We start from the raw sequence: 12,882 nt of genomic DNA on the forward strand, positions 1-12,882 counted from the left end.
TGGGTGCATTGCATCTTCTGGCTTCCATGTTTGGTTCTGCCTTGCCCAGCCTGTGCTTGAGCCAGAGATTTCTACGAGTTTATGCCTGCCTTTTAAACCTCTAGCCCTGAGAGTAAAAAGCGGCCCTCCAGACCCTTCTCTTCGGCCCTTTGAACTTTCCCCGACCACCCACCCCACACCCAGTGTCCCCAGGCTCTATGACCTTGAGAGGTGTTTTGTTTTTTTGCCTGGATGTAATATGGCCTTGGAACGCGGGTGGCACTGTGGTCTAAACCACAGAGCCTCTTGGGCTTGCTAATCAGAAGATCGGTGGTTGGAATCCCTGCAATGGGGTGAGCTCCCATTGCTCGGTCCCAGCTCTTGCCAACCTAGCAATTCAAAAGCACCTCAAAGTGCAAGTAGATAAATAGGTACCGCTCCGGCAGGAAGGTAAACGGCGTTTCTGTGTGCTGCTCTGGTTCGCCAGAAGCGGCTTAGTTATGCTGGCCACATGACCCAGAAGCTGTACGCCGGCTCCCTCGGCCAATAAAGCGAGATGAGCGCTGCAACCCCAGAGTCGGCCACGACGACCTAATGGTCAGGGGTCCTTTTACCTTTTAATATGGCCTTAAACTCTATGATTAATGCGTCTCTCTTGTTGAGCTGGAGCACAGAAGGGTGTAGAAACTAAATCTGTATGTTGCTCTGCATACAAATTTGTATTTTTGCCTCTGGTGCCATGTGAGCCCTGTAAAATTTCCCTGTGGGAATGAAAAGGAGTCCAACTCTACCAGCCCCACCTTAGACAATGTTATAGAAGAAAAGAATGGAAAAATAGCAATCAGCCCTGTAGGATTTCTGCAGGGTATTTTCCCACCTTACCTCAACCAGCTCTCTCCCTCTGTGTCAAGAGTATTTCTTTTCCGGTTTTCCGGTGTGTATATATGCACATATTTTAATATTTGTAGTTTAGGATTTTCCAAAGCTGGAGATAGTCGGGAGAAATGTATTGCTACCAACCCTCACTGAGTCTCCTTTTCATGTGGATTTCCCCACCTGCTTTCCAACATCTTTCAGCACTGTTAACAAAACCGCACTCCTTAGGATCCTTTGAGGGAAGCCATGGCTGTTTCAAGTAGCAAGATGCATCTTTAAATGTATAGGGCAGATTGGGGCCTTAATGAGATACACACCCCGCCTTTAACACAAACCCTTCAGTCAATAAGCATGCATGCATCACAACTAACTTTTATTATACATCCTTGTTTCTAGAACGGCCTATGCCGTCTTGTGTGGGGCAGGTAATATTGGTCAAGATCCAGACACAAAATGTGCAGAAGTGAAACTGGCAAATTATGCCAACTCCACGACAAGCTGTCTGGAATAGCCCACAGCTTATATTATCACTTGAGATTACGGAGGAATTATTATTGCAGAGTTCTGAGAGCTCAGATGACGAGCTGTGGATCTTTGAAGTTCGCGAGAGAAAGACGACAGTGGTTTTCATGGCAGAAGACAAAATGGGGAGAAATTCAACCATTTTTAGGGGGTCCAGTGTTTCTCAAACTTGGGTCCCCAGCTGTTGCTGGGCTACAACTCCCATCATCCCTGACCCACTGGTCTTCCTAGCTAGGGACGGTTGAAGTTGTAGTCCCCAAACAGCTGGAGACCCAAGTTTGAGAAACACTAGGTGACAAAAGATGTTTTAGAGCAGGGTGAGGAACCTGATAATTCCAGATGGGGTGTCTTTGTGTATGTGTGCTAGGGGGGAGCAGGAAGGGCCATGAATACTGAGGTTTATAAAAATATGCATAGTGTCCCTCAACTGGATGCTCCCCAGATGCTGAACTCTGGTTCCCATCCTTACTGCCATTGTCCGTACTTGCTGTGGCTAATAGGAGTTTGGAGTTTTATTTTAGTTGCTATAACCTGCCCTTGGACCTTATGGTAAACAGTGGATATGGAATCAAATAAATAGCAACAACTTGTGGATACCAAGATGGGAAAGGCTGTTGTGAGAGTGGCAGATTTTTGCCCCCTTCCCAAAGGACTCTTGAATTTGGGGACACCACGGAAATCTGCGGGTGGCAGATTGGCAATGGAGAAGGGGGAATTCTTTGCTCTCAGTGCATAGTTGACTTACGGTCAAGGGACGCGGCGGGTGGCCACAGGCTGAAGGTGGCTTTGGAAAAGTAGGTTAGATCCAAACCCCAAGTAGGACAGGCCTGTCAACCGCTGTTCAGTATGACAGCAGAACAAAACTCCCTTGGACAGAGGCCGTATACCTCAGGCTTCCAGATGCCAAGAAATACGACCAGCGGGAAGAGGGACTGTGGCCTGCTTCTTGAAGACATCAAGAAGCTGCTATCAGAAAACAGACTTAGATGGATGGACCTTCGATCTGCTCTAGTCAGGATCTTTATTTTCAGCCCACATTATGATACCACAAATGGTCCCATTCTGTCCAGGTGTCCCAATGCCTCGCCTCACCTGTGGAGTTTGGCTGCCAGGCAATATGATCAACCAACCCCAAGTGCTCATTCAAGAGAAAATATGTTTCAGGTGGTTTAGAAATCAACTTCCTTTTCAGCTCCTCACAAAACTTTCCAGGCAGCCTCAACAAAAGGTTCCTCCCTTTGACCCTCCGGCTGTTGCTGGACTGCAACTCCCATCACCCCCTGACCACTGAGCATGACTGCTGGGCCTGATGGGAGTTGCAGTTTGGCAGCACCTGGCAGGCCAAAGATTCTGCACCACTGATGTCGCACCTCAGATCCTGAAAGCCCTGGAATGCAGCTGTTTTGGCTCCCAAGTGCCGCAAACCCAGAAGTGATTGCTCCGGTTTGCAAACTATTTTTGGAAGTCAAACATTCAATGGAGCTTCTGTGGCTTCCGACTGACTGCAGGAGCCAATAAGAAGCCGCGCTTTGGCTTCCGAACATTTTGGAAGTTGAACGGACTTCTGGAACCGATTCTGTTCGACTTCTAAGGTACGGCTGTATTCAGTGCTAGTCCTACTCAAGACTAAACCCATTGAAGTTGACAGGCATGACTAACTTAGCCAATGGTTCCCCACCTCTGCGCTAAACATTTACAGTGCTACCTCTGGATGTGAGCCCCGTTTGCATCCAGAAGCGAACGCAACCCACGTGCGCGGTTCGCGATTTGCCGCTTCTGCGCATGACGTCATTTTCACCGTCTGCGCATGCGCGAGCGGTGAAACCCGGGAGTAACGCGCTCCATTACTTCCAGGTCGCCGCAGCGCACAACCCAAAAATACTTATCCCGAAGCTACTTCAACCCAAGGTATGAGAGTATACCGCCATAGCTCCAGTCTTTTAAAAAAATATTCTGAGCACCTGGGCATTTTCACACGGATTTTCTGATATTTTGCAAAGGTCAGAGGGACTTGAGGGTTGGGGTGTGTGTTCATTTGTCTTCTCTTTCCCCTCCCTACCTCCTTATCCGGCTACGGCCTCTCCCCGCCATGTGTTTTTTTATGCACGGTCAGGTGGGACGTGCGGCTGAAGCTCTTCCCGCAGTCCAAGCACTCAAAGGGCTTCTCCCCCGTGTGGGTTCTCCGGTGTGTGATAAGGTAACCCCGGTCGTTGAAGCTCTTCCCGCACTCGGAGCACTCGAAGGGCTTCTCCCCCGTGTGGGTCCTCTGGTGCGTGACGAGTGAGCCCTTCTGGTTGAAGCCCTTCCCGCAGTCGGCGCACTTGTGGGGCTTCTCGCCCGTGTGGATCTTCTCGTGCCTCAGGCGGTCGGAGCGGTGCGAGAACCACTTCCCACACTGCGAGCACTCGAAGGGCTTCTCGCCCGTGTGCGTCCTCTCGTGCCCCACGAGGTACGACCTCTGGCTGAAGGTTTTCCCGCAGGCGGAGCACTCGTACGGCTTCTCGCCCGTGTGGACCCGGCTGTGGCGCACGAGCTGCGAGCTGGTGCAGAAGCTCTTCCCGCAGTCCGAGCACTCGTAGGGCTTCTCTCCCGTGTGCACCCGCTTGTGGCTGATCAGTTGAGAGCTGATGCCAAAGGCTTTCCCGCAGTCGGAACATCCATAGGGCTTCTCGCCTGTGTGGGTCCTCTGGTGCTTCAAGAGGTTGCCTCGCTCCGTGAAGCTTTTCCCGCAGCTCAAGCACTTGTAGGGCTTCTCCCCTGTGTGGACGCGCTTGTGGTTGATGAGGTGGGAGCTGGTAGAGAAGTGCTTCCCGCACTCAGAGCACTCAAACGGCTTCTCCGTGGCAAAGTTTGTGGTGGGCACGTTGCCCGGAGGCCCTTCTTCCACTGGGAAAAGCTTCCCCAGGATGACTTCTTCCAACGATATCCGGGTGGGGTTTCTGCGCTCGGGTCTTTCTGCTGGGAGGACCCCCTCTTCGCTTTCTCCGTCGGACTCGTCGACTTGTGGAATGAAAAGAGAGAATCGTGGGGTGAGTCAAACTTCAAAGCAGAGCGAGAGAGAACACAGTGGTACCTATTTATCTACTTGCACTTTGACGTGCTTTCGAACTGCAGTGGTACCTCGCAAGACGGAAAACTCGCAAGAAGAAAGAGTTTTCCGTTTTTCGAGGTGCTTCGCCAGACGAATTCCCCTATGGGCTTGCTTCGCAAGAAGAAAGCCCATAGGGAAATCTCCGGGGACCTCTTTTAAAATGCTGGCGGTCGGGAGCAAATACTTTTGCCCACTGCCGGCCTTCAGAAGAGGTCCTGGACCTCTTCTGAAGGCCGGCAGGGGGCAAAAGTCTGCTCCCGACCGCCTGCCTTCCCGGGATAGCGGAGAAGCGCAGCGCGTTTCTCCGCTATCCCGACGGTTTTTGAAGGCAGGCGGGGGGGAGCAAAGACTTTCGCCCACCGCCGGCCTTCAGAAGAGGTCCTGGACCTCTTCTGAAGGCCGGCGGTGGGCGAAAGTCTTTGCTCCCCCCTGCCTGCCTTCCCGGGACAGCGGAGACTTCTCCGCTGTCCCGGGGCGATCTTAAAATGCTGGCGGGCGGCAGCAAAGCCCTCCTGTCCCCGGAGCTTGCGGGGCGGGAGGCGGGGAGAAGGGCTTTTCTTCCCACCGCCAGCCTTCAGAACAGCCTTCTGAAGGCTGGCGGTGGGAAGAAAAGCCCTTGTCCCCCCCCCCCCCCAGCCTTCAGAAGAGGTCGGGGGACAGACTGTCCCCGGACCTGGTCTGAAGGCGGTTTCCATAGGAACGCATTGTTTGATTTTCAATGCATTCCTATGGGAAACCGTGCTTCGCAAGACAAAAAACTCGCAAGAAGAAAAAACTCGCAGAACGAATTAATTTCGTCTTGCGAGGTACCACCGTGCTAGGTTGGCAGGAGCAGGGACTGAGCAATGGGAGCTCACCCTGTCACAGGGATTCAAACCGCCAACCTTCTGATTGGCAAGTCCTAGGTTCTGTGGTTAAACCCACAGTGCCACCCGCATCCCAAAAATACTCCTTACATTTGCTATAATTTGTCCCCAACACTTGGGGGTCTTTACCTAATAAGGCAGTCTCCCCATCATATTCTTCTGCCTCCTCTGCCTGCTTGTCTTCCTGTGCCTTCTTGGAATCTGAAAGATTCTTCTCTGAGAGCTGAGGCACCTGGATTAGAGGGAAAAGAAGGAGGAGGCCTGTTATTCTGAATGTTAAGCTGCTACTTTAAACAATGCTTTCTCTGCAGAAATCATTACTAGTCTGTGTGCTTACAATACAGCTTTTTCTCACAATTCTCAATATGCCCATGCTTTTAAATATGCTACAAGCCGCTCTGAGACCTCTGCTGTAACAAGACTGTATTCATAATACGTCTCTCGGTATCGCCCGAAGTACCCTTACGTTTTGTGCCTCTCCGTCAGGCTCTTGCCGTCTCAGGAGGAAATCCTCAGCTAGGGCTACCACCTGGGCACAGAGGTCTGGGCCAGAGTCCTTCTCCCAAGTCTGCATTTCTTGGAATGGAATGGTGAAAAGATGCTCCTTTTCTTTATCTGAACTGGGGGGAAAACAAAAAAACCACACAATCCACACTGATATGCACAAATGCACGGGATGAAGATTTCAGTAGAAATCAATACGGAACCTGCAGTTATCTTTCCATCGCTATAATAATAACAATAATAATAGTTTATTATTTGTACCCCACCCAACTGGCTGGGTTTCCCCAGCCACCCTGGGCGGCTTCCAACAGAGATTAAAAATACATTAAAATACATTCAATACGGAGATTAAAAATACATTAAACCATGGCAAAGCTAACCTCATTCCATTTGTTTATCTTTCTGAACGTAATATCAGCATTAAACAAGGTTTAGAGTGCCCATGGCCAGCCAAGTTACTTAGGCACCTGAGAGAGAAAGCCCTATGGTTTCTCTCCCCCTACAAAAGTACAATAATAATTAGTTAAACAACAGTTTGATATATAATTTTATGGTATTACTCCAAAAAAAGGTGGTGTTCTGATCCGTCAAACCTCGGAAATGCATTTTTCCCAAAAGGTTCGCACAATTTTGGCCACTAGGTGCATGTACCTCCCACCTTTCCTCCAGGGACCCCCAAGGCGTCCAAGAGACTCATTCCGTCCTCGCTACAACCCTGCGAGGTAGGCTCGGGCTGCGTGCATCTAGGACCTGATCCAGCAGAGCCTCTCTGGCACTCTCAAGTCCTGGGGGAGAGGGAGGTGATAAAGAAGGGAGGGGGCTCCCCAAGCCCGCAGCCTTTTTCTGCCCCCCTCCCCAAAGGCTGCCCCTTCCACGCGCCCAGCAGCTCCCCTGGCAGAGATGCCACCCGACCCACCCAGGCCACTTCCTACTTTCCCACGGGCGGGGGAGGGGCAAGAAAAAAAGAGGAAGCTCCTCCCACTTCCGCGTTGCACTTCCCCCATTTCCTGCCTCTCTAGGAACCGCTCTGCTCGCTGCTCTTGTTAACTCTTAGGGGCCCGAGAACGGGCAACACGAGTCAGTCTTAGGCTGACTTTTAACTTAAGACATGCCCGGTTTCAAGGGCAAGGCGCTGGTTCTCTGGGGTTTGCGAGATCAGGATGCTGTGCTGTTTTTCTTTCCTAGAATAATGGAATCGCAGAGCTGGATGGAAGGGGATCCGAGGGTCATCTAGACCAACCCCCGTGCAATGCAGGAATCCTGCCCACAGCCATCCCTGGGTGGGCTCCAACCACCAACCTTCTTGTCAGACGCACTGGCCCACAGAGGAGCAACATATTCTCTCCCCCCCTCCCCAACCATGCACGGTTTACTCAGAAGTAACCCCCACTCAGTCCAGTGGGGCTTACTTACTATGCTGCAGCTGGACATTAGTGCTTACTCTGTGTTATTTATCTGTGTTTTAATTGGATTTTTTAATTTAAACTTTTGTTGTTATTTAGTCATTTAGTTGTGTCCGACTCTTCGTGACCCCATGGACCAGAGCACGCCAGTCACTCCTGTCTTCCACTGCCTCCCGCAGTTTGGTCAAACTCATGCTGGTAGCTTCGAGAACACTGTCCAACCATCTCGTCCTCTGTCGTCCCCTTCTCCTTGTGCCCTCCATCTTTCCCAACATCAGGGTCTTTTCCAGGGAGTCTTCTCTTCTCATGAGGTGGTCAAAGTATTGGAGCCTGAGCCTCAGGATCTGTCCTTCCAGTGAGCACTCAGGGCTGATTTCCTTCAGAATGGAGAGGTTTGATCTTCTTGCAGTCCATGGGACTCTCAGGAGTCTCCTCCAACACCATAATTCAAAAGCATCAATTCTTCGGCGATCAGCCTTCTTTATGGTCCAGCTCTCACTTGCATACATCACTACTGGGAAGACCATAGCTTTAACTATGCGGACCTTTGTTGGCAAGGTGATGTCTCTGCTTTTTAAGATGCTGTCTAGGTTTGTCAATTTAAACTTAGAATCATCGAATTGCAGTACTGGAAGGGACCCCAATGCAGTCCAAACCCCTGCAATGCAGGAATCCCAGAACAGCTTGGGGAAAACTCTAATAATAATAATAATTTTTATACCCTGCCCATGTGGCTGGGTTTCCCCAGCCACTCTGGGCGGCTCCCCACAGTATATTAAAAACACAATAAAACATCAAACATTAAAAATTTCCCTAAACAGGGTTGCCTTCAGATGTCTTCTAAAACTCCCTTCCTGAGAGCTGCTGCCAATCAGTGTAGACAATACTGAACAAGTTAAGACAAGTTCCTTATCCCTGACAGATGACCATCCAACCTCTACTTAAAAACTTCCAAGGGAGAGCCTCCCAACTCTCGTGGAAGTCTCCACCACAGTCAGAAGATTCTTCCTGATGTCTAGTGGGAATCTCCTTTCTTGTTTTTAACTGCCTCCTTTTTTCACTTTTGAGTTCCCATCTGCTGTTGTCCAGTTTTATTTTTACGCATTCCGTCTTCTCACCCAGGGGCTGCTTGTGTTTTTCCCATAGGCACCTGACTGGCCAAGGTGAGGACAGGATGCTGAATGGGGACCACTAACCATCATGGCTCTAAGTTCTGCCTTGCCTTTGGAGCCAATACGCCTCTCGAGACCAGATGCTGAGCATCAGCAGGTGGAGAAAGTAATGTTGTGTTCAGCAGGATGGAGAGACTAGATGGGCCTCCAAGGCTCTGTTCCCACCATGCATTTAAAACACTATGATACCAACTTAGATGTAGTCATAGTTTCCCCCAAATAATTATGGGAGCTGTAGTTTATTAAGGGTGCTCATCGCTCTTAGGTGACTCTCCCCCATTGCCCTCCCAGAATTATAATTTGCAGAGTATTTTAACAACTTATCACATCACTCTTCATAGTAAATTCTGGGAATGCGCCCTGCTTGATCCAGAGCTCTGGGTAAGGATACCTTTGCTCTCAGCTGATGTGAAATTTTCTCCATGCCCATGGAATTGGTTTATTAACTTCCTACAGGGGAAGTCCTAGGGGCCTAGTTTCTGCAGGGACGGGAACATTTATTTTTATTTATTTGTAAAAGTATTTGGCTGCATGCACACCACAGCCCCCAAAAGAACCCTGGGAACTGTAGGTTGCCCCTGACAGAGCTAGAATTCCTAGCACCCTTAACAAATTACAGTTCCCAGGATTCTTTGGGGAAAGTGTGGGTGGGCGGGTGGGTGTATGGTGTGTATGGACTGCCAACTTGCCTAAGAATATCAAGGAAGTGGCCACATAAAATCCCGTAAAACAGAGCAAGAAGGACAGGCTCATGCAAAAATTATATATATATATATATATATATATATATATATATATATATATATATATAAAAGGAAAAAAGAAAACTTCAGTTCCCAGGATTATCTGGAGGAAGCCATGACAGTGCTTTAAATGTATGGTATGGATGTAACCTAGTTGCTCTCTGAGTCTCTTTGCTTACTCTGTGCAAAGTTACATGACAGGCAAGTTGACATTGTGATTGCGGGGGTCTCTGGCCTTATCGGGATGCTGTTAATTTGTAACACAAAAGGAAGGCAGCAGGCCTCTTGGTTTCTCAAAAGGCAAAGTCCTGTTTATTTGAGATGCTACCTATCGATAGCTTTTGGCAGTTTCAGAAGAGCAAACATCCATTCAAACATTCACTCAGCATAGAATCGATGACATTAAAAGGAACAATATTATAAAGATTATGGAAGCATGAGGCTGCATACACATTTAAAGCACATCACTTCCAAATAATAGTGTCCAGATAGTACTAGTCCCGGTTTGTTCTGCCTTGGTCAGACCACACATGGAGTCCTGTGTCCAGTTCTGGGCACCGCAATTTAAGACAGATATTGACAAGCTGAAACATGTGCGTAGGACAGAGGCCAAGATGGTCCAGGGTTTGGATATAAAGCCTTATGAGGAATGGTTGAGGGAGTTGGGTATGTTTAGCCTGGGAAAGGGGAGACGGAGACGAGATCTGATAGGCACCTTCAAATATCTAAAGGGTTGTCACATGGGAAATGGAGCAAGCTTGTTTTCTCCTTTTTCAGAGGATAGGACGCAAACCAATGGCATAAAGTTATAATAAAGAAGACCCCCTGTGTTGCAAGATGATTCAACATAGACATGGCTGAGCTAATATTATTGGGGGGAGAAGAAAAACTATTTTCCTATGCTTTCTTAAGGATGCTGGCAGTTACAGTATAGCTGTGAGAGGGTGAACTATAGTTCCCATGATTGTCAGGGTGTGTGTGCTTTAAACGTTTGGTATGTGAACAGCCTTCATGAAAAGGATTAGCAGCAGCTTCAGAGCAGACAAAAAGTAGATAGTGCCATTCAGGAGAATTCTTTCCTATGCAAATCGCCCTGTGCAGTTTGCGTGGGAAAAACTTCCCAATTCAAATTTTGCAGGAAAGCCTGCAGCACTTGCACTTCTAAAATTATAGGAGAATCTATGCTGCTGTTGAAATTAAGGAAATTGATAAGGAGAAGTTAAATTATATATATATATCACACGCACGCACACATAACTTAACCTCATTATTAGTTTCCTTAATTTCAGCAGTTACAGGACTTCCGGGTGAGCGCCATCGGCGAATGGCGGATTCCCTCCGAGCTCCGGAGGGAATCGGCTCTGCAGGATTTGGGTCTTCCCGCTGCGGGGACCCTTAAAAATCACAGGCGGTGAAGCCTGTGAACCTGGTGACTCGGCGGGCACCATTTGCGCCCCCCGACCTGCGAAGGAGCCTTTTTAAAGGCTTTGGAACGGGGGACGGGGTGAGCGGTGCGGTGCTAAGAGTCGACTGCTTCTCCTGCGGAGTGAAGCCGCATTGCCATGGCCGGAGAGTGCTGACTTCTTCTTGTGAGTAATTGGACTTTAAAGCAACAACCCGTGAGTAGTACGGAAATTGGATTTGCAAAGAAATTTTTTTTTTGAATTAGGCACGATCGGGGAAGGCGCAAACAGGAAGTCCGTCTCCCCGTCTTGTAAATAATCTAAAGCAAGGACCTGCTAACTAAGGTCGAGAGAATCTTTTCTTTTTTATTGGGTAAAAGACATTAATTTCACGATTTGGCAGTATAAGAAATCTTACTGGAGGATAAGAGCTAATTTTGGGAGCTGAAGTGCCACCCCCCCGGACCCGGGAGTGATCCGCGAGAGAGCCTGTTGAAGAGGTATTGAAGAGTTTGACAGCTGTCAAATTAGCTGTCAAGACTGAAAAAGAGAGCTTTGTTTTTGTTGTCTCTGCTGGCTATATTTGTTACAATTTGGTTATAATTTGTTGAAAACAAGGAAGAACTGATACAAACTAACTTGACTTTTGGATTTGAACTGGAAGGAATATTAAGTAACCAAAATCCCTCTAGAGGGGGTTTTGGGACATTACAAGAATGGCTGAAGGAGGGAAAATACAAGCTAAATTGGACAGAGTTTTTGTTCTCTTGGGAAAGTTACAAGGCCAAATTGATGTTTTGGCTACAAATGTTGCAACTCTGGATTTAACAGTAAATAAACTCATTGAATTTGATAAGGACTTGACTCAGGAAGTCCATGCAGCTGGACAAGAAGAGAAACTTGAGAGCTTTGAGACTGTGGAGAAAGAGATATATGTTGTTCCTGAGGAAAAGGAAGGAGGAGCTGTAATGCTGCAGATGACAAAGGAGAGCCAGAGGCCTAACATGATGGCTACAAAGGAAAATAAGAACTTGATGTCGAAAATCTGGTTTGAATTGGAGATTGAAGAATGGAGAGATCTCCTTATGTGGAGATCTGAAGATCCAAGGATTACAAATCTGATTAAGGTGGAAGTTGGAGTTTTGGGGACATTTGGACTTGAAAGGAGTAAGAAACAAGATTCAGGCTCCACTTTTAAGTATCGAGGTCTGGCTGGAAGAAACATGGATCCCATTGGGCTAGAGCTTCTCCGAGATCTGGTGTTTAATATTAAGGACCATCAAAAAAACCGGCAGAGAGGAATTGAGAGAGAATTAAGAGCCTCGGACGTGAGATCTCCAGGCTGATAGTAGATTAAGACTGATGGACATTTGTTGGGGATTGAAACCGGGAAGGGGGGGGTGGAGTTTGGGAATCCAAAGGGTGCATAATTATAATCTGTTTTTGTTTTGTTTTGTTATTTGTATGAAGATTGGGGAAGTCGTGGAAGGGAATTTGGGTCGACTTTAGAAAAAGGTTTTAAGAATGAGTACTGATGTATAAATATTGATGTTTATAAGGTAAAATTGGCTTTTTTAAAATGAACTAAATAGAAAAAGGTACAAAATTAGGGATAAGAACTTGCTGAACTAACAATTTGAATTGGAATATAAGAAGGGGAGGTGTGGGGAAGTCAGAGAAATATGTTATAGAAAAATAAGGATTGTGAACTCTATGTGTTTTTAACCTTTTTTGTTTTTCTTTTTTGATTTTTTTTAATGTATTAAAGTGGAAAATTTCAATAAATATCTTTTTTAAAAAAAATTCAGCAGTTACAGATATATAATTTAACTTTCCGTTATCAGTTTCCTTAATTTCAGCATATTATATATATATAACATATATCTAGATATTTAATTTAACTTCTCATTATCATTTTCCTTAATTTTGGCATATATCATATATAAAAACACATATATACAGATACATAATTTAACTTCTCATCAGTTTCCTTAATTTCAGCAGATATATATATATATATATATATATATATATATATATATATATAACAGACACACACATATATAGAACTTCTCATTATCAGCGTTTCCTTAATTTCAGCAGATATTGTGTGTGTGTGTGTGTGTGTGTGTGTGTATCACTTGCTATTGGTTTCTATTGACGTATTGGTTTGTTTGTTGCACGTCATAACTTTTCCCTTTTCTTGCGAGGAATCCTATTCGGAATAAGGGAATTTCCCTTAAAAAAAGGAAAAAGTTGACAGCTATGTAATGCTCGTATAGGATATTCTGTTTCTTAATGTTTGATGTTTGGTCGTCTTTTT

The 12,882-nt window shown here is 46.8% G+C and overlaps 1 protein-coding gene across 1 annotated transcript; it reads right to left on the reverse strand.

The window, feature by feature from the left end:
- Window positions 1-3,322: 3,322 nt before the first annotated feature.
- On the reverse strand, window positions 3,323-6,520 carry LOC128409279 (zinc finger and SCAN domain-containing protein 2-like). The gene is made up of 4 exons (XM_053379623.1): window positions 6,490-6,520; window positions 5,801-5,954; window positions 5,464-5,566; window positions 3,323-4,377 (listed from the first exon to the last, which is right to left on the reverse strand). The coding sequence occupies exons 2-4, from the start codon at window positions 5,906-5,908 to the stop codon at window positions 3,449-3,451; spliced, it is 1,140 nt and encodes a 379-aa protein (XP_053235598.1). The 5' UTR covers window positions 5,909-5,954; window positions 6,490-6,520; the 3' UTR covers window positions 3,323-3,448.
- Window positions 6,521-12,882: the final 6,362 nt, after the last annotated feature.

This window comes from Podarcis raffonei, chromosome 2 (genome assembly GCF_027172205.1).
Source record: "Podarcis raffonei isolate rPodRaf1 chromosome 2, rPodRaf1.pri, whole genome shotgun sequence".
Lineage (NCBI taxonomy): Eukaryota > Metazoa > Chordata > Lepidosauria > Squamata > Lacertidae > Podarcis > Podarcis raffonei.

Bases quoted from the DNA above. Each gene is read 5' to 3' on its own strand.
- LOC128409279 (XM_053379623.1), bottom strand. From the start codon at position 5,908: ATGCAGACTTGGGAGAAGGACTCTGGCCCAGACCTCTGTGCCCAGGTG. The intron at 5,567-5,800 runs GTAAGGGTACTT...CCTCTAATCCAG, and splicing joins CTGACGGAGAGGCACAAAAC to GTGCCTCAGCTCTCAGAGAA. The intron at 4,378-5,463 runs GTAAAGACCCCC...TCATTCCACAAG, and splicing joins TGGGGAGACTGCCTTATTAG to TCGACGAGTCCGACGGAGAA.